Source organism: Colias eurytheme, chromosome 20 (genome assembly GCF_061535395.1).
Source record: "Colias eurytheme isolate Ceu_HAF_F1 chromosome 20, ilColEury1 Martin Lab GWU primary, whole genome shotgun sequence".
Lineage (NCBI taxonomy): Eukaryota > Metazoa > Arthropoda > Insecta > Lepidoptera > Pieridae > Colias > Colias eurytheme.
Window position 1 is genome coordinate 4,094,215 of NC_142999.1, and position 20,760 is coordinate 4,114,974.

Consider the following 20,760-nt stretch of genomic DNA (forward strand, 5'->3'; position numbering starts at 1 on the left):
CAAAACACGTGTCACAAAAAGTAAAACTAAATGAGTTCTACCATCTGCCTCCTAATTGAGGAACGGCTAATAAAGATGAGTGATGCTCTAAATTACTCGTAATGTTTGTTCATCTCTGGTCAATGGATGTTTGAAATGTCTAGATATGAATGGATTAATTGTAAACTGTTGGTTGACGTTCTTTTGTTTTGGTAGGATTAACTAATTTGTCGAATCAGTTGATTAGTTCGTAATTGTTCAGTTGGAATATTTTCACCATCAGTTCATATAAAATACAGAAAAGTGAAAACAATTATTTTTATAAGAAATATACTTAGCTAGTGGTATTGTTTTCTTACCACACACAGTTGTTATAATTTTAACTGCAAATTTGCTCTATCTGACGCACGAGTAAGCCCGATATTTACCTGAAACAAAAAAATACAAATAAGTATAATGTTAATTTATAGAATCTTAATCTACGACATCAAAAATATGTTCACACATTTTATAATCACTAAGCAAATATATTTTATCTAACTAAAACAATAGATAAGCGTAACACACGACGCCAAAACAATATCCTTCTCAGTAGATAAGTCCAACATTTACATCGCGTGGGCTCAGCAGAAATCGCCTAAGTATTTTAATATCAATTTGTGCAGTCGTGCAAAGTATATTAAATGGGGAAGTTGGCTTTAAAGACACCACTTAGGCGGAATTGGGTCAAGGCAGGCAGAATTTGATATTTAAACTTCCATCTCTTACAAACTAGTTGATTAAATTTTAATAAGACATTCGGAAGTTGGAATGCGTTATTGTTAGAATTTGGAAAGTCACTGAACTTAGAGATTATCATTAAAGCTAATTGTAAGTTTAATGTACCATTAGAATGTAAGATAATGATTTTCAGGGATGTTCTGTAATCTGTGAAATTGGTCCCTTGGTTCTTAGTTTCGTTTTATGTATCAAATCAGAAGTTTCTACACACGAAAAGCCACATTCATTTTAGAGCAACATTTTGCCAGATTTACTTTTCAAAATACGTGTTTTGACATTCAGTTTAGAAGCCTATAAAAACAAATGGAAGATCAAAAAGTGACATTTACCTATTTCATAGATGACTGTCAAAACCAAGATCATTCAAGTTAACTAACTATTCCGAAACAACAAAATAGCTCAACATCATCGACACTACACAGTTACGAACAGTTACATCTTTTCCACAGACAATAAACCGTTCTATTTAACGTAATCCATTCCCAATAACGTCCGAATGAGCCCTGATTGGCTATTGTGGTAGCAACAATAAGCAATCATTGGTTACTGCTAATAGTGACAGCTGACACAAATGCACTTAATTTTACGACGACCTTATAGGCGTTAGATCTGTGATCTGCTTTCTTGGGAAACGTGAGGAAGATGATTTATTTCTTCGTAATTTTATTGGTATGAGAAATAGGGGCTAGGATAGGAGTCGAAATCTTAATCATAAGCATTAGGTACATTATAGGTAGGTAATGTAAGCCAGTGAATAAATATTTCAACTCATCTTTGAATAATCAGGATAATTTTTTTACAATTAATAAGAAAGTACACGTAGTAACTTCTACGCAATACGCCTCTTCTAAATACCTTCATAATGATTTATGACTTTGACGAAACATAACCTAATCTATTTAATTGATGTCTTTTCCAGACTGTTTTTATACATCGAAATAACTAGCCAAAATTTATTTAGGTATTTAATGTCTATAAATTTTAAGACCTAACATGATAAGCTTAGACTTTGACACATAAGCTGAGTCATGACCTTTTGAACTTGAAGCCAAGAACGTCCCTTATAATAAATAAATGTAATTTGCACTGAAAACCTGTTCCATAACAAAAATATTACTAAACATCGACTTATGTCGACTTATTCAAATTTGAACTTTGAAGACAGCTAATTATAATGTACCTATAATAAGCAACAGCAAATTCTTATATGTATTGTTAAATTGGTTTTGTTACCTAAGTACTGTGTTTTAGCTGAAATAAATAATTTTTCATTTTCATTTTTTTTGGTAATTGGACTGAATCATCAATAAATGATATCCGTAGTTATAACATAAAGGGCAATATATAACAAGAAGTGTTATAAAAAAAAGTTAAAACCTAGTTCCTGAATGATTATTCCGTTATTTCCCTACTTTCCTCCCGTTCCTGGAGTACCATTTACTAGGTAAGGGGCCTTGAAATTGACAGACCCTACAAACAGAAATTAAACAGGCTAAGAGCAGTCCCATTAGGTAAATATTTATTTGGGTTCAAGCCCTTAAAGTGCTATAAATTATGACGATGTTATTTAGAGAACATGACATTGAATATTGATCACGTTTGAGAAGGTTCAACGACATTCTGGTTTTGTTCTGGCATATTCGATTAAGTACAGTAATTAAAGCAGTAGGTAGGTACACACAATGACGATGTTTTAAAAAGGCTTTAATTATTATTAAGGACGTGAAATTTTTCCTCTTTTCACACATGACATTTTTTTGATATCTATAAGCTTCTTCAAAATGCCAGATATTTACATAATAATCAACAAAATTACTGACAAAAATACGAGTATGTTGTTACGACAAGGTATATGTACCTATTTCTATTATTTCAATTAGATAGGTACTTAAATATGTCATATATAAGTAATATAATAACTCCTAAGACACCAACAATAAAGGTATCACAAGTTCATCCAGTTCGCATCGCCTGAAAAAGATTAATCTTACAAGAAAAATCTCGAAAGTTAGTCGCAAGAAGAGAAACTGTGTTCGTATGTTGACATATTTAAGTACACTTGGGAACAATAAATTTCTTGTAAAATAAATAGAGACTTCATCATATTATTATTGTGTGAGTTACAACCTCGTTTATTTGCTTCTAGGAAGCGAAAACTCATATCGTGTTCTTCTTATGTGTGATATGATTAAATGCAATTTATAATTAAAAGAAAAGTATTAAATGCATTTGAAATACACATTTTATAAAAGAAAAAAAAACACGATTCTAACAGATTGAGATTTGAGTTAATCGATAAAAAGGATGCTTTATTATTCTTTAATTTTAACCTACTAATCAAACAACTCTAAAATGTTTATTGAACCAATTCCGTGCTAAAATACTTACAAATCCTGTTCAAGTTTTTTTCATTGAAAGTAGTTATAAACTCAAGACAATATTAAATTACCTACACCCGAAAAGGATCGGAACAAAAATGCATTTTCAGAAATATCGTAAAACCTACATTACCGTTACAAAATTATACCATCCAACCAATGTCCTAAAATCCATCATTTTAAAAAATCTGAGATCCCTAACCGATTTAACCAATCGTTGTCAATCTAGGTCAATTCAATATGGAAGAAACTTCGCGATTGTCGTATGTCTACTCTGTTCAAATAAAGCGTACGAAATTTCCAAAATCCGGGCTTATATTCGTAAATAATTGAATCAATCCTCGAAATCAAGGTCAATCATTTTAACTGTCACTAGCAGAGACGCAAGAAACTCTGGGGTAATATAAGTAATTAAATGTCACAGAGTACAATAGATTCCTATTAACGGATACCGTCGGCTTAATCCAGTTTTTCGTACCCTCACTAAATTGTATAAAATGGCTAATGCAATCCAAGCCCGTAGTCATTTAATTTAATTTGTTATAACGTCGCGGTTGTCTAAAGTTTAGAAGTTCAAGGACCATGGGGCATTGTCACAGCGGAATAAAATGGGTCGTAAATTAAGAAAAATCTGCTAATCTTTTCCATGTAGAAGGGCAAAAAAGGTACAATGACGATCATCTTCCTCTGAAGCTGAGTAACAATATACATCGACTTAATAATACATAATAATAAGGCTTTCAAATGTAATGGATTTCACCAGCTTCATCACTTTTACGCGCAAATAGAAGTCAACATGAATGAATTTACTTATTTTAATAAAAGTTTTCAGGATCCAATCGATAACTCACGAACTATTCTTCCAACAGTTAAAACTCAAAACCTTTGGGTCGACCATCTCCATAGTCTTCATTGCAATAAACTCCCGGTCAATATTAGTAATTAAACGGCACAGATAGCACAATAGATTCCTATTAAGGGATATCGTCGTGTGTGTCCCCGGGGCGTAGTTACGCGAAGCGAATTGTTCTCCGTTTTAAAATAAACTCTCTGGGATCGCATTAATTGTTTCATGTTCGATATCGGTTGAATCAGAACATAGACAATTATGGAGAGCAATATTATATGGAGTTTTATTCAGAAAAATTTTAATTGAAATTGCATTTTAATATGAACGAATTTGGATATGTTGTTTTAAGAGAATTATCTCTTGTTGAAGCATCTTCGTCAACGGTAGAATGTTCATATGTCGTTTGGTTTATTATTCCAGCTATGTTGGCCACAAACTTTAAACCTTCCACTTTAAAATAATTACTCAGTGCCTAACAGAAGAAAATTCTTAAGAAAACTCAAAGCGAGCGTTTAAAAGAATTTATATATGAAATCCTCCTTTGAGGTATTTGAGAAAATCCCAGACTAATATTAAAGTCAACGACCTGAAAACTGTAACAATATGCAACCCTTTAGCAACAAATAAGTCCGAATTTTTTAAAGTGTAAGTGCAATGTAAGGTCTGCACTCTGCAGTCTGTTCATGGAGATAATGTCACAGATGCAAATAAATTCAACAAAAAACTAGCTTATCGTAAGCTTTATTCTTGTAGAACCTAATAAATGGAATCTTTGCGTCCAAGGCGTGATTTATACTATATGAAAATGCAAAGCACAGACAAACTTAAATCCCTTGGTTCTTTTATTTACAATCTTAAAAATATTCGTAGTATAACTCTATACGGAGAAAGGGAACCGTTTCTTTAACCTATTGGCTTCAGGATAATTGCCATGCAATAATCTAAGTAGGACGAAGCTATTGGAATCCGTTCCCAATAACAAGCACCATATATATTACACTTACGCCCTTTAACAACCCAAGATAATCGACCAGCACTCTACAGGTAGGAGCACTTATCGATAGAATCGTATCCCTTGTCCCATCCCAAACGGTTCTTTTACGATAAAATTTAACGCTCAATGCAAAGGTTACAATTTTATACGATTTTTCAGCAGTTTTTGCCATATCGTGCTTACGATCTTGTATAGTTAATTAAGTTCAAGTCACGATTTGAAATTCATCAAAATAACGACAAGTTAATTTGACATTAATATAACTAGTGAACATTGTTAGTTTATAATCTTGATTAAATGTCCTTGCCATTTATTTCTTTACCAAACTTGTAATTATATTTGACATGTCAAAAAAATTGGTTTGTGGGTAGTCACAGCTTTGATAACATAATCGACTTTAACAACATGTATTTAAATTATATACCTACTTATTATTGTATCGACCATATTATTTCATAACAAATATCTTCCTACTTTAAAAGATGAAGTAAGTTTCTTTCTGAGCATTTCTTCAAAGCGATCATTACGCCTATGCGTATCACAATGCTTCACTCGACAGCACATAAACGTTATAATAGTGTTCTATACATCCTACACAAGATTTCCATTAGACTCCTACTTAACTTGACAGCCGCTACTGCTATATTGGCATGATTGAATTACCCTCCACCGATACTCAGTTCACTTAGAAAAATACGATAGAAAAAGCATATGGGAACGTAAAGCTTTGAACACAGTTTCAAATGAGACCCAAATATTCGATAATGAATCATGTGCCCAAATGACAAGGTGCAAAATAGATTGACTAGGGCGAGATGGGAGTCGATTACAGCATTGGTAATTAATGACCGCAAATTAAAAGCAGGCCGAATTCAAATTCGCAATCAGTAAGTTGCGTGTCTGTAATGATCGGTAATCGTGTAACACGTTAAGGGCTCTTCACACGGCACGGCAAAGCGGTTAGTGTGACGTGTATTAGGAATGAAATGGGTTAACTTTGCCTATTTGTATACGTAGGTGTGGTGTCATTGGTTTTAGTCATAAATGGTTGTGTAAGATTGTGTAATGTTTGACTCATTAATAATTAACATTTCAAACCACTATGTTCCATGTGAAAGAGAAAACTTTTTTTTAAAGCTATTTCTTGGTATCACTTCTTCTTTGCGTATACGATAATAGGCAATAAATAGTACCTACATTACGTTTTCTTACTCTTTTAGCAAAATGGAGCATGAAAAATTCCAGCAAATTACCCTCCCACATTAACCATGCAAAAAATCCCTACACAGTATAGATAACACATAACGGTTTACAAACGCCCTAAGCTGCATATAAAACCCGTGAGCTAGTTCTGTTATCAACTTATCATTATCGATAGCCGCCAGCCGTATCAACGTAGTTATCGACCTGCAAATTCTACTCGGGTTCTTGAACTACATCACTAGTTTAATGAGAAGTTATTACTAGCTGCAGTTCGGTTATTTTTAGACTAAACATGTTTTGAATTAAATAAACGTAAACAATGTTATGCAAGCACAAATAGTAATTAAACTTTTTTAATATGTCAATCATGTTCATAAACCAATAACATTGTTAATAATACATATTATAAAAAAAATAAGTCGGTAAATAAATGCATGTCATCATCACTACACAAATTTCTCAATCGGAACCTGTTAAAAGGAAGCACATATAATTTTAGATATGACGACTATCTACAGAAGCTATCAAGTATTTTTTTTTCATTTTACTCTGTAATTATTCTATGAAACATAACATACACCTACCTATAGCTACCTATACTTCGCTTTATATCTATAGAAGGAATTTAAACCACAGTTATTCGCGCCTCTAACAAGAACATGGGTCATATAAGGCTTGAAGTTAGCAGCGATAACCGACAAGCAACTATCTTCACACCGGATTATACAGAGATCATAATCGTAACAATAAAAATGGCATCGTATTGCTATTTGCTACTATTCCTATACTTGAAACTGATATTCCAACATTTTATTGGCATTTGCCAGTTTGTGTGCAACATGCATGTAATATTATGAAAATTATTTAGAATTAAGTCTTCTATCGTATTAAATAAAGTTTCAAATATTTCCCTTACCACAGACTAATAATAATATACTACGTATCCCTTACTATTAAGTATATTAACTAATACCCAGTATTAATTCTGAAAATATTTTTGTTAAAAATGTTAACAATATTCACTAAAGAGGTTAAAGCACTAATGAGTCTGTTAAAATAACAAAATATAAAATATGTTTTTGAATTCCAATATTACTCAATTTGTCCGCTGGAGGGTTGAGGCTCGTTTGCATAAACCGTGTAAGGGCGTGTCCACATGTACACGGCACGGCGCCGTCAACGCGCAACGATGCGATGTCGCGGCGCGGTGCGTTGCCGCGTCGTAGAAATTAACGTTGCCGTATCGTAAAAAGAGAAGTGGCAGTCTGTAGCACAGTGTGATCAGATTTAACAAAATTCTGCGATTTTAGCAGAATATGACCCCCGCAGAAATTCTGCTAGTTGCTTTGTTAATCTGCTAAAATATGCTAAACATTTAAAAAAATCCTGAATTTCTGCTCTGCTGAAGGGTGGCCAAGGCAAACACACCAACAAAAACGTTACATAAAATGGAAATGATAGATTTTTCTATGTTTCTAGCACAACTATTTCAATGAAACCTAGTTAACTTACAATAAATGTTGAATTATGTTAAGATTATTAAGATTCTGCTAAAAATTGTCAACTTTATCTATTGTGCGGCGTATTATGCTAAGCCCTAAATCAGGGTTCATATTCTGCTAAAATCGCAGAATTCTGGTAATTCTGATCACACTGTGCTACAGACTGCCACTTCTCTGCCAAGGCTGCCGTGCCCTGTAACGTTGCGGCATAGTGACGTGAATTTTTACGATACGGCAACGTTAATTTCTACGACGCGGCAACACACTGCGCCGCGACATCGCATCGTTGCACGTTGACGGCGCCGTGCCGTGTACATGTGGACACGCCCTAACACCCACAATCCAAGGCACAGATTATATTCTACATTTGCTATTTACATTTAACTTCTATTTCATCGAACGATATAATCGATCTTATATAGAACGAAGAACGTTAAAAACTGAACTTTAATAGTTTACTACATGCCTGTATCAATTATAACATTAGTCACAGGTAAGTAATAACAATAAAGTAGTCTAAAACTATTTCCCACACATTCTATCAGTTTATACTTCACGTATAAAAACACAATTCACGCCTTCAAAGGGTTTTATAGCAAAATTATTCTCAATGATTGCAGAAACAAGAGGCTTGTTCTGGGAAAGGAATGCACTGTCGCCATGCATGTGGCATTGCCATTACACCTATGCTATCGTGTGTCGCTTTCAATTGCATGATGGTGTTAATATTAACGTTGTTTACATTATAATGTATTTCCGTTGGTTAATAGATTATTGTGATGATAGAGTAATTATGGAGTATAAAGGAAATTGTGTGGAAATCCGCGCAATAATGTTATATTTTAAATGAACAAGTTTTGTATGTAAATATTCGCCCCGACTCTGATGTCATTTATAGGTGAATTTGGGCTGTTAAATAATATTCTAACTTTATACAATTCTATACAGTTGTTTTAAATAAGGCATACATTATTGTAAAATTGGCAGCATGCGTAGTATTTTAATCTGTTCAAACCATAGCTCAAGCCTTACGATAGACGATACAATGTACTATGTAGGTAGAATTGTGGTACGAAATGTTCACAAAGCAAAGTTATAATGTTTCGAACCGAGGAACGTGACTTTGGCGTCAAACGCCTCCAATTACCAATCCAAAGGCAATCAAAACTGTAGTGAATCACACGAGTGACTAACACAAAATCAAAAGACAGGTAAAGCGACTGTGGCTCTCAAGGCACTCGCTTTCTAAGGCCAACGTCACCGGTCCGGTAACTATGACGTCACCACAATGGCACCCGGGTCAGAAGCCATGCGTTGGCGCAGCGCAGGCGAACGAACTCCGGCGTCGAATTACATCGCTGCCTCAATTCACGGCCATTTAACCTCTCTAACTAACCCAGCAATGCACAATGAACAAGAGCAAAAAAACATTTAACAATGTGGTAAGGTGTAAGAATAAATTAAGGGTAATGAATGACTTGTTGTGAGACAGGAAACTATTATTGGTGTTGCTCGTTTTACGTTTGAACATGATAGTATTTGAATGAAACGAATACCTAACAATGGATATTGGAAAGAACATTCTGCTTTTATATTTTTCATTGTATTCCGAGGTCAATATTTTACGTGATGTTGTGCAAACGTCTTTATTTGCAAGTATTGCAAGCGAGATTGTTGAATTTATATAAAAATTTGAACATTTGTATGTATAGCATATTTTGACAAAAGTAATTGTACGTGCAGAACGTTGTGAAATTTGTTTTAGTTTGTGCCAGGAGTACGTTTTTTATTAATTTTTACTCAGGAAAATGAAAATCATTAGCTTCACTTTTTCTACACATCAAGATTTTTTATATTTCCTACAATTACTTGATAAAACTAGACACTCATTAACATGAATATTAAATGAGTCACTCAGTACATTTGTGTTGGTATTACGATATGCACATTGGCTTATATTGTGTACCTTGTTAATAATAACACGTTGGATGTTTACATTTTTCTGATTAATATTGTCTTTAATATGGGTGAGTTGTTATACCTAGTGATAAATAATTACGCCTACCTAATCAAGAATTTATGTCATATCTTTATGACTATGTAGTTATGTAACATAATATTGAGTTTTAAAATTATGAATAAGCTTATCAAAGTTTAATAGAATCTAGGAAATTCTATTAAATGGGCGGTTAATTAAAAGAAAAAAAAGACGGGTTGCACTCCGGGAGTGCCGGCAGAAGTGAAAACTTGATTATTAACGTTGAGCATGTTTGATATTTTGGAATGGTATCCGTCTTACGCTTTTTCGATCAGGTCACGTGTCCTGACGCGAGTTTAAGATTTTATACCCATTACAGAAAAAGTGCTCAACGCCGCTAAAGAAGTTTTCACTTCAAAAAAGTCATAACATAGGTATAATATCGTGTTTTTTTATTATTTCATGACAAAATAATTTAGAATAACACACGTTAATGCCTTCTTCAATCAAATATATTTGCGTAAGATCACTTGGTAACTAATTTTCATGAAACGTTCATTTTAAACCATATTTCATCAATCCACTGGTAGGGTAATTAACAACTAGTTATTAGCTATAGTACTTAAATATAAGCCTGTCTCTAAAGACCGAAGCGATTAAAAGATCTAACTTCGAACGCGGAACTTCAGTCATTGGACACTTGATAACAGGCGAACAAGTTATCTAGATTTAATTTATAAACCTATATTAATAGCATATTTCCTATAAATAATTTTATATCAAGAATAATTTATAAAAGAATCAAGAATAAATAATTTTATATTAAAATCTCGCTAACTTCGAATGGGAATAGTAACTCAGTAGGTACCTAAGAATAAGCTTTCAGATAATATTTTTTTTAGTCTCTACATTTCTATACAAAACCTGTCCTCTTTTCAATATTACGCTAAAAATATTCTATCAGCACATTAATATAAAAATTATAAAACGCTCAATACAACGGAATAAAATGCACCTTCAGTTTTCGCCTGATGAATGATGATCTATTTTAAAAGCAATTTCATCCAAATCGGTCGAACCATTCCAGCGTGAATTAGAAACAAACACACAAAAACATTGAATATGTGATGGACAGGAATGTTTACCGAGAACTCCCAGTAGAAGCTATTCGCGTAGATAATTGTGCAAATGATATGCATTATTATGGACAATTATGAGTGATACCTATTATTATGTATGAATTAGGTATAATTTATACTGTACTAGTTTTCTATGTGACTACGCCTACGCAGAATAATCTACATTACCTGTTATTACATTAGATAGAACGCTCTTTTTACTAACTACATAGTTAAACATATTGTTAAAGAAATATCATCGCAAACAAAGTTGTTAACATGAAAATTTCAGTGTAATCACCTTTTAAAGACGTTATTAATACTTAATACCCACTTCAAAAGGTTAAATTAACGTTTGTGTGTCACTTGATTATTATCTGATTCATATTGGATGAAATGTACATATGAAATATGAATGTATCCTCAAATTGTAAATCCTTGAACAGATAAAAAATTTCAATATTTTAAACATTTTAAGACTTTGTGACTTCAAACCGTTACATTGAAAGATCAGGTTTTATGCGCTTTATCTTTAAAAGGCTTTAAATGGACTTTAGTTGGAAACGTATCAACACGAATAATTTTATCAGACGACTTTTATTATATTATTTACTTCCGCAGGTCTTTTTGAACATTTTTTGGTCCATTTTCTATCGAACTTTTCTTATTTTATCTAACAACAGGCTTTCGCAAGCTTTAAATATTTTTTATTTAACTAAAAACACTGTCAATCTGAAGAACATTCTAGAACCTTCTAGGTGTAATACCGTCCTATAAATAGATATTTCGTAAAATCTCAACTTGCTGTGTTTGCATGGCAAAAAGTTCCATGACACCCCGCCTACATGTTACATGATAAGGGTCTCGGACGAGCGGTTTCGTGGGCAAAAACCAACCTAGTTTAAATTTAGCATCCACTTTTACAAGATATTTGAATATTTTTTGGACAGGAAAAGCTATATATACTTCGTGTAAGGGTGTAATTGTCCTTTATTGTAGTTCAATTCAGGAAGTAGGTAAAATTATTGTTCTAAAAAAATACATTTAACATTGAGTCAATGAAACCCCTGATGCCTTTTGTTGCGTGGTTACTATTAATTTGTGCTTTATTTTGTATCTGGCCGAATTATGCACTAGAGTGGCAGGTAAGCACGAAAATTATATGAACGAAAATTATATTATTTCTATTTGAACGAAAATTATATTTTTTAGAAGTTGAAAATTGATTTCATTCGAGTAGGTATGTAACTTAATAATACAAACCGATGCATACAACATCCTATACCATGTCAAAACAACACAGACACATACATTATACCTACAGATTGCTATGAGGAATGTTTGCATTAACGTATTTACAGATAGCCCGATCAAAGATCGCATACCGTTACGTTCTAATCAGAGACATTTCTTCGCGAATCACGAGGTTAAGTGTCGCGAGATAAACATCAATATCAGTTTTGACCCAAATGAGTTTGAATTCAATTCTTTTCAATTCAACACAAGTGCATTGACACGCCAAGCCGCAGTGCACCAAGAATTTGGCTTCGCGCTTCACGCCAGAAGTCTAGAAAATTAAAAGATCGTTACTGGCTTCCAAATAGATTTAGTTTTCGCTTTTCTTTGTCCAACAGATGTACTACTTATTGGGGATTTATTTTCACTGGCTGTGAATTGTGTTTGCTTTGGTTGACATTCTTGTGCACGAAATAAAAAGAGCGGGAATTTATTCAGACTTTGTCATCTTATATTGTTTGTGGTTATTAAACCACTGACCATAGCTATATATCCACAAGACGTCCAGTAAGTAATATTCTAGAAAAATATTGGCTCCTTTATAGGAAGCAAAATAACAGTAAAATATATGCTGCGGCAAACAGCTTCTGACATAAATAAATCAAGCTGCATTCATTTACCTAAACCAATTTCCAAACGGAAATTTAGAACAATAGATTCATAACGGATAATATAAAATACAATAAAAGCGAGTACGATGTGCATAGACATTAATATAATTTATTATTGAACATTAACATATAAATAAGGCGAATGGGTTTGTTATTGTATGTACCTAAATCGCAATTTTAGTTTCCAATACTAGCTGACATTTACTCGGTATTTTGTTTATTTTTATTGGTGTACCGTATAGAATTGAACTGCAGCACAATATTTTTACAGATACTTGTCGAATATGACGACCATAAACTGGTTGTTAAAAAACAGACATTCTACGATGTTCTATGAATTTTCCATCTTTCTTTGGTTTTGATTTATTTGAAAAGGAATATGTGCATTTAAAACAACATTCAATTTATTAAAGAACTCATAACATTTGAAATACAAATGAAAACAAACAAAGTTTGTAATAGAATTATTTTTAAACTCTGGGAAATCCTTTGCAGTTTTATAATAAAAACTAAAACGTAGTCTATTTCTATAGGGATCAGAACATTTAATCTGTTTTGCATTCTCCGTATTGCCTACATAACAGGGTTTATTGTCCCATGGGAGTGAAAATATACTTTGAAAACAGCATTAAATAGCTTTGAAATTTATCTATAGGTATATTGATAGGTATAATACTTAATGAAGCAGTTTCTAGGCTTCAGTAATCGGAATCGGATGAATCAACTATGTGGGAGTTGCATTTTATAATGCATGTGTGATCTAATTCTACGGACTAGCGTCTGATAGCCAGGGTTTACTCGTGGTTTACGCAATTTAACGTTTTGAAGGTCTTTCTTTTTCATAGAAAATTAATAAAAAGACGTTGAAAACGTGTATTTAATAGAATGGATGTATAAAAGATTTTCAATTAAAATCAAGATCTATAGATTGCCTAGTAATTATATCAAGTAGGTAAAGACTAGAACGTGCGCTAAGCCTAGACTACACGTTTTTCCTTGACCTATGAATAATATTGCAATCTAATGCACCACTACGTGCATAAACGTACATTTTAACAAAATAAAACTATTTCTAATTTAATTGCTAAGTGATTCGTCATTTGTTTAAGTATTTTTCTAGTATTAAATTTAAAAGGCATTGTCGTGCAATTCAATAACACATAGTAATTTTAAGTATGTATTATTGAAATAATTAATAGATTGTATATTAAACTTATACATATATATATATATATATATATATATATATATACGTTATGTTATTGTTAATGCATGCCTGTATCTAATTTATGCCCAAACACCTGGAATAGGTTATTTAGATAAAATTGGAAATTTTGCTGTCTAATAAAATCTTACCTACATTCAGTGTTGCACAGACAACGTCACAGGTATTGCCAGTTATTAATATCATATTGTGTCAATGAATTACTTGATAATTTCACAGAAATAATTTGAATGTGAATGGTTTATTTCATAATCGGTCGACTAGAGCGAGACTTGCGACAGATACATTGTAAACAAATCTAATTCCAATCCCTATGTAAATAAGGACCATTGTTGTGTGTACCTTTTTTGCTTATAAATACCGGTTAAGTTTAAACAATTGCAAGTAACAATGGGTGTCGTGGTCACGATCACCTTTCGCCGAGGTAAACGACTTTATCCGAAGTCTTTGTATGTAATATGGTTAAAACTTTGAATTATATTAAGTGAAAGCTTGCTACTTATTGCGAGTTAGATAGGGGGTAAATATAATAAATACATATATACCTTGTTTCTAATATAAAATGACTGAACAGAATAACGATTTAATAGTTTTCAATCAAGCACTTAGCCGTAATTTTGACTTACAAAAAATTACAAGTGACAGCATTTCAGTACTTTTAAAAATTCACAAATTATAGTTAACATGAACAACGTTACAATCTCTTCTAATTGTGCAGTTTACAATAAAAATATAACATTACAAATGTGTTAACTACTTAGAACCTCCCAGTTCACATCCTATTAAAAGAATGAATTTCCCTGCACAAGCTTTGCACAAGAGCGTTAAAACTCATTGCATTGGAAACTTTTCACCATGTTTTTAAATTAGAATAAAACTCTTCCCTATTCATGACAGAGAAGTTTTCAAACAATTCAGATATCGAAAACCGCGTATTTAACCATCGTAGTTTACTGACCAAACATTAAAAGGAAATTCAAACATTTATACGATATTCGATGAATAAAAAATGATGTTATAGTTACTATTCATTACGCGTCCAGTGACCAGTCTTTAATTTCATTAGCATTGACGGCTTTTTGCCACGGTTCGTAGAAGGAAAAAATAGCATGTGATTATCTTGATGTAGTTTTATAACATTACTTTCGATTAGTATTGTTAGGTAGGTATATTAGAATTTAGAATTGTTTGTCAGTGGTCTTCTTTTCAGACACTTAACAAAGATATAAGCTTTGATGATAGATGTTCCTTTTTAGATCTGTTTTACCATACTTAATGTGATTTTTGAAAAAAAAGCTTAAGTTTCTAATGATCATTGGAAAACAAGTTTCTATAACGAATTTTACGCTGAAGTTAATACGAATGTTACAGTCTCAATGGCAAGTGAAAACTCGTTTGGCACCCAGGCCAGGTGAATAAGGCGGACAATGTTAAAACAAGTGTAGGTACATTATACACAGAGTTCATATAATTTGCAACCATGCATTATGCAACCGAGATAGGTACGTAAATAGCGCGCGAAATAGGTATGAAGAAAAGTGATGAATAATGTTTTTACATTATATAATATCATGAAAATATATTTATTGTTAATCTAGGTAGGTACCTACGTAGGCACTTGGATAATAAGTGAGGATAAAGCCGATAATCATTCAATTATTTTTTCGTAAAGAATCCAATTTTTATAAGCTTTCTAGCTTCTTTCTAGGTAGTAATGATCATTGCTCAATTAATCGAAATACCTACGTACCTAAACAAATTAATGTTATGTAAAGAAAGTTGAAAAAAAAACAACATAGCTATTCATCAGTACCTTTTACGTACCTACCTACATAAAAACTAAAAAAAAATAGAAAAAACACATGCCACCTTTGCGTTATTCTACAATCAACACGTTTATAAGCGTATTTTCTCTCAGTTAGTACCTATGTATTTAGTAACAACTCGCGCGGTACCTACCTAGGGTCATTGCGCCTGTTCGCGTCCACATGCCTATTCGCGTCCATTTTGCGGATATCTTTTAGAAAATTCACGAAAATAAGTATACTTTAAGTAAAATTGTAATAAGAAAAATTTCCGATAATACTTCAATGTATAAGAGACATGCACACATATTCAAAATATGCCTGCGCACCGCCTATCCTATTTAAAAAAAATATTTAATTTTGGCTATTAAACGAGAAAGCTAAAACGCGCGGGATTTTGAGAAAAAAATAGTGAGCAGCGTCGCGTTTGACGGTAAGTATCTTATTGTTAAATGTGAATTTTTGAATATGTAACTGTTTCTTTACTTTGCTAACAAAACATGGAATAGTATGGATTATAAATCAGCTAATTTGTTTTACAATTAATAGCTAAAATAAGGTGGACGCGAATTACTACACCGAATTTGTACAACTTCCATTTTGCGTCCACGGTGGGCGCAAACTATACCTATAGTGCATAACACAGGTGCATAACAATAGAACATATTGCGTCCACATTGTTTTTTAGTACGTAGCAATGAATTGTTTGTTAAAATATGTAATTTAAAATAGATTGTAAATTTTTGACAAAGACTACAAGTTGATAATTAAAATTTTCATTGAAATTAGCTAATTTTTATGCTATTTTTTCATTTTAAAATGGGTATTCTAAGAATGTCTCATTCTTAGAATACCATTAGTACCAATACCAATAGTATCTTTGAGAATGAGAGTCAATAAGTCTGTGGTTAAGAAAATAATATAAAAAAAAAAGAAATTTAATTCATTACAAACCAAAAAATAGGGTAGGTAGTTAATCTTAATAGAACTGATTATTATTTATTTACATAACGTAACTTTGTTTTTTTGTTAATTTTTAGTTCTATTATTGATAAGAAGATAAATATAAATAAGTTTTTCCAGTTTCCTTACAGTGAATTATATTAATAATATGTTGATTTTAGGGTTCCGAACCTCAAAAGGAAAAACCGAAATCCTTGTAAGATCACTTTGATATCCGTCCGTCTGTATGTCCGTCTGCCGGTCTGTCTTTCTGTCAAGACCCTTTTTCTCAGTAACGCGTGGAGGTATAAAGCTGAAATTTATATTGAATACTCAAGTCTACGGTCCCTTGAAGCAGTGAAAAAATCAAACTTATAAACCAAAGCAATCAAAAGATACAGCCGTTTATGCTGCAAATTTTCGCAAATTTCTACATTCGCAAGGGAATAAAAACCTACAGGGTACTTTACGTGAACACAGACACTTGAAGTTTGGTACGAAGCAACGTCTTATAGCACAAATAAGGGAAACATTGAAAAAATAATCATTTACAGTAAAACATATGAAAAAAAACAGGTTAATACGGAACCCTCGGTGTGCGAGTGCCACTCGCATTTGGCCAGTTTTTATTAAATAACTATATTCGTAAATAAATAATTTATTAAAATCTAATTTTTATTTGCATTTATCTGATAAAATATCACCCAATACACTCTTAATTCCTTTTCTAAGCTGGTGGACGCGAACTGGTCCACGGGTGGACGCAAACTGGAATTTTTGGACGCGAACTGGGTAAAACGCCTAATTCTGCTATTTGTCTAGATAAATAAAAACCACATGATATTTCCAACACAATTGAAAGTAAATCTTAAAATAGACTATGTAATGAACACGTTACATAAATTTTGAGCTGAAATTTGTTCTAGCACATTTTAGTTTTCTCCTTCAAAGTTTCCAACTGCACTAAGTGGACGCGAACAGGCGCAATTACCCTACCTACCTACATTGTTTTATAACAGAGGTACCTACCCAATGCTTAGGATCTGTTCACTAGCTATTGTCACCACGGCCATTGTATTCTATTGTTTTATCTAATAGAATATAATGCATCGATGATACATGCATTCTCACGTTCTTACATTAGTGCTGTTATTATTTCACGTAGGTACCTAGCTCGTTTCGATCTCGTTCGAATCGTTTTATCGAGATGAGGGATTCCACGGTTTTCTAAGTAAGTCTGTCGATTGTTAGTGTCGCGTCGTTTCAAACCGATTTCCAGAACAAATTATTTCCTATGGGAGATAATAAAATATAAACTTAAGTATTTATTATTTTTATTTTTTTAATTACATAAGTAGGTACTTATAACATTAGGTAAGTACACTACTTAATTATCGGGAATCATGAAAAACTTTACTGGGACTGAATTATTGGAGGAAGTCGGATCTACATATCGAGTTTTATCATTATTCACCTCACACCTGGCTTTCAATTTCAAGAATTAAAAACATCATTCAGTCTTCAACCGAAATACCCACCTAGGTAATAATAATTATAAATAAAAGAAATAATTTTGTGCTATTCGCGCGACTTAAATATTTAAAATTCATAATCGGATAACCTAACCTAGAACTGTCTCATGTCTGTGACTTAAATCCGGTAGGTACCTATATTGTAATAAAATATAATAAAAGTCCATAAATATAATCATGACTACCGACTCTATTGTAAAGACATGGGTATGTAACAAGGCAACGGTATGTAAGTATTGACTATTGATAAGCATAATCAAATAAGGTACAATAGAATACAGTAATAGGTACCTAGTTATTCGTGTTGAGTCTGCAATAGGTGTGGTTATTATGAGTCAACGTGATTTTATTCCATATAATTTTATTCTTATCAAGAACATAATATAGTAAGTACATACTCGATATGCTAAGAATAAGTTGTAATCAAGAAAGAGAAGGAAATACCGTTCACTACTCGCGCTGCTGATATGAATCGATAAAACGAATGAATGGTAAAAATATTTCGACGTAAAATGACGTCACCACCTGTGACAGGTAGCTCAAATTTTATATTCAGAGAAAAGAACAATAGGCTATAGAACAAAGGGGCCACAGGCATGGCAGGGTCGGGGCAACCTAGCTGCGTACACACAGGTAAGAAAGCCGTTTTTACCTTTCGTATACTGCGCCGACGCCACCGCAACCGACACCAAGAGCGCGACGAGCAAGCCCCTCTCTCCCCCGCGTACAGGCATTTTCCTAACTTTATTACAATTTTATGCACGTCACTAGAGTAAAAAACTGGCCACAGGCTTTAAGCACGCACTCACGAAGTCCTTTATTTACACATAACACGCACACTATCACAGAATTCAAACGCACATCCATTTGAAAAATGTTCGTTTATCCAATAAAGGTAACCGCTTCGCACGAGTCGTGGGACGAAGCATGCAGGTAAAACGAGTAAGCCTATTAAGTTTCAATAACTTAAAACTACTTATTTAGGTCGTCCTAAGTTACTTATACACTAGACGGCACGATCGTCGCAATAGTCCTGCACGAGTTTTTATTTGAAAACTTTACATACTTTCGTAAAACAATTTCGAAGTTAAGAGCGGTAACGGGCGCGACGTGCGACACGACCACCCGGCGCATCGTTCGCGGCAGACTAGACTAGCGTGAAGTGAGCGGACAATCAACAAGTTGAAACCGCGCGAGGCGGGCCGTTGGTTCCGGAGCATGCGCCTTTTGCGTCTATATTCACACTCGACTAGACAGCAACGTTGACAGGTAGACCGTACCTAGGTGGTACAAGTTTATTTTATAGGTAAGCACTTGCTGCTTAATGAATAGATAAGAAAATGTAAAAAACATACTTACGTTGTAGGTACCTATTTTATTTTTCTTGTCTGTGTAAAAAAATTTTAATTAGTGAAATAAGTAGACCGTACTAAAATTATTATTCAGAGTACCTATGAATGAAATAATGTATCTACTATGTATTTAGGTGCTTATAGGCCTTAGGTACTTAGGTAGGTAGGTACTTATTTGAAAATGGGTAGGTATATTTTGTTCTACCTACTGTAGGCAGTTGGCATCGCATTCATAGAAGCAGATATGAAGCAGATGATATTATTCGTTATAAATATACCTAGTTGACGACTTTTACTGAAGTTAATATACCTACATAATATTATTTAAATTTAATATTATTAAAAAATCAAATGCATCTAAATAATTTCTAGTGGCGCCATTATGCGCAAGAGTGTGCATCGAAGTCAACCTTTGTAGGTACACTTCCTGTAAGGTAATTGTATGCAACTAAGATGACGATCTAGTACTGAGGTTTGCCGTTAGATGGCAGGTTAAGGAATCGATTTTATTAAACATATCGATTAGGCTAGATGAGGCTAGATGATCGTTTTTTGGCTTGTGACAAAAAATATTTATTTACTTACTGATATAATGCGCAGTACAATATTAATTTAAAATAATTAACAAATTTTTAAAAGCTAGTTGGTAAACAAAAAAATATATATGTAACTACATAGTTCTAAGTACCTAAACGTTAGTTTCGTTTGACTAGATTTTTACGATATCTTTACTTCCAGGTAAACTTCTCACTAATAATACCATGGATAATACTTAGTTATTGTTTCGAAGCAACATAAAAATGCTTCATTTTTTATATCTACAGAATTTTCATATTATATTTTATTATGCAAGTTAGTGTTTTGTAATTTGTTAGTGCAAAAATCGAATATTATTCGAAATAAAAACTTTTCGCAATTATTGAACAATCTTGCAGCTTGCTTTATGTCAATATGTAGAAAGTTTGTAAGTCTAAAAGCCAGATTTAAACTTGTACATCTATTGGATAGCGAATTAAAATTATAAAGCTAATATTTAATGTTAATGTTAATATTTTACATTAGGTTCAGAGTACGTATATGAAAATACGTGCTGTCATATTTTAGACACGCTACAAATGTTGCAACTGTTTTAAATTTTAAATAAGTATGAGCATTAGTGTGAATATGGTATATTAGTTATGGCATACGACTTTGCTCGTGGCCTCATATATAATG

At 32.8% G+C, this 20,760-nt stretch overlaps 1 protein-coding gene across 1 annotated transcript in view; it reads right to left on the minus strand.

Annotated features, from left to right (window-relative positions):
• Window positions 1-19,335, minus strand: part of shg (DE-cadherin) — a 171,342-nt gene extending 152,007 nt beyond the window's left edge. Inside the window, exon 1 of the mRNA XM_090113456.1 lies at window positions 18,846-19,335. Coding sequence (XP_089969582.1) covers window positions 18,846-18,927 — 82 coding nt within the window. The 5' untranslated portion in view covers window positions 18,928-19,335. The remainder of the gene's footprint in view (window positions 1-18,845) is intronic.
• Between the last annotated feature and the right edge of the window lie 1,425 nt (window positions 19,336-20,760).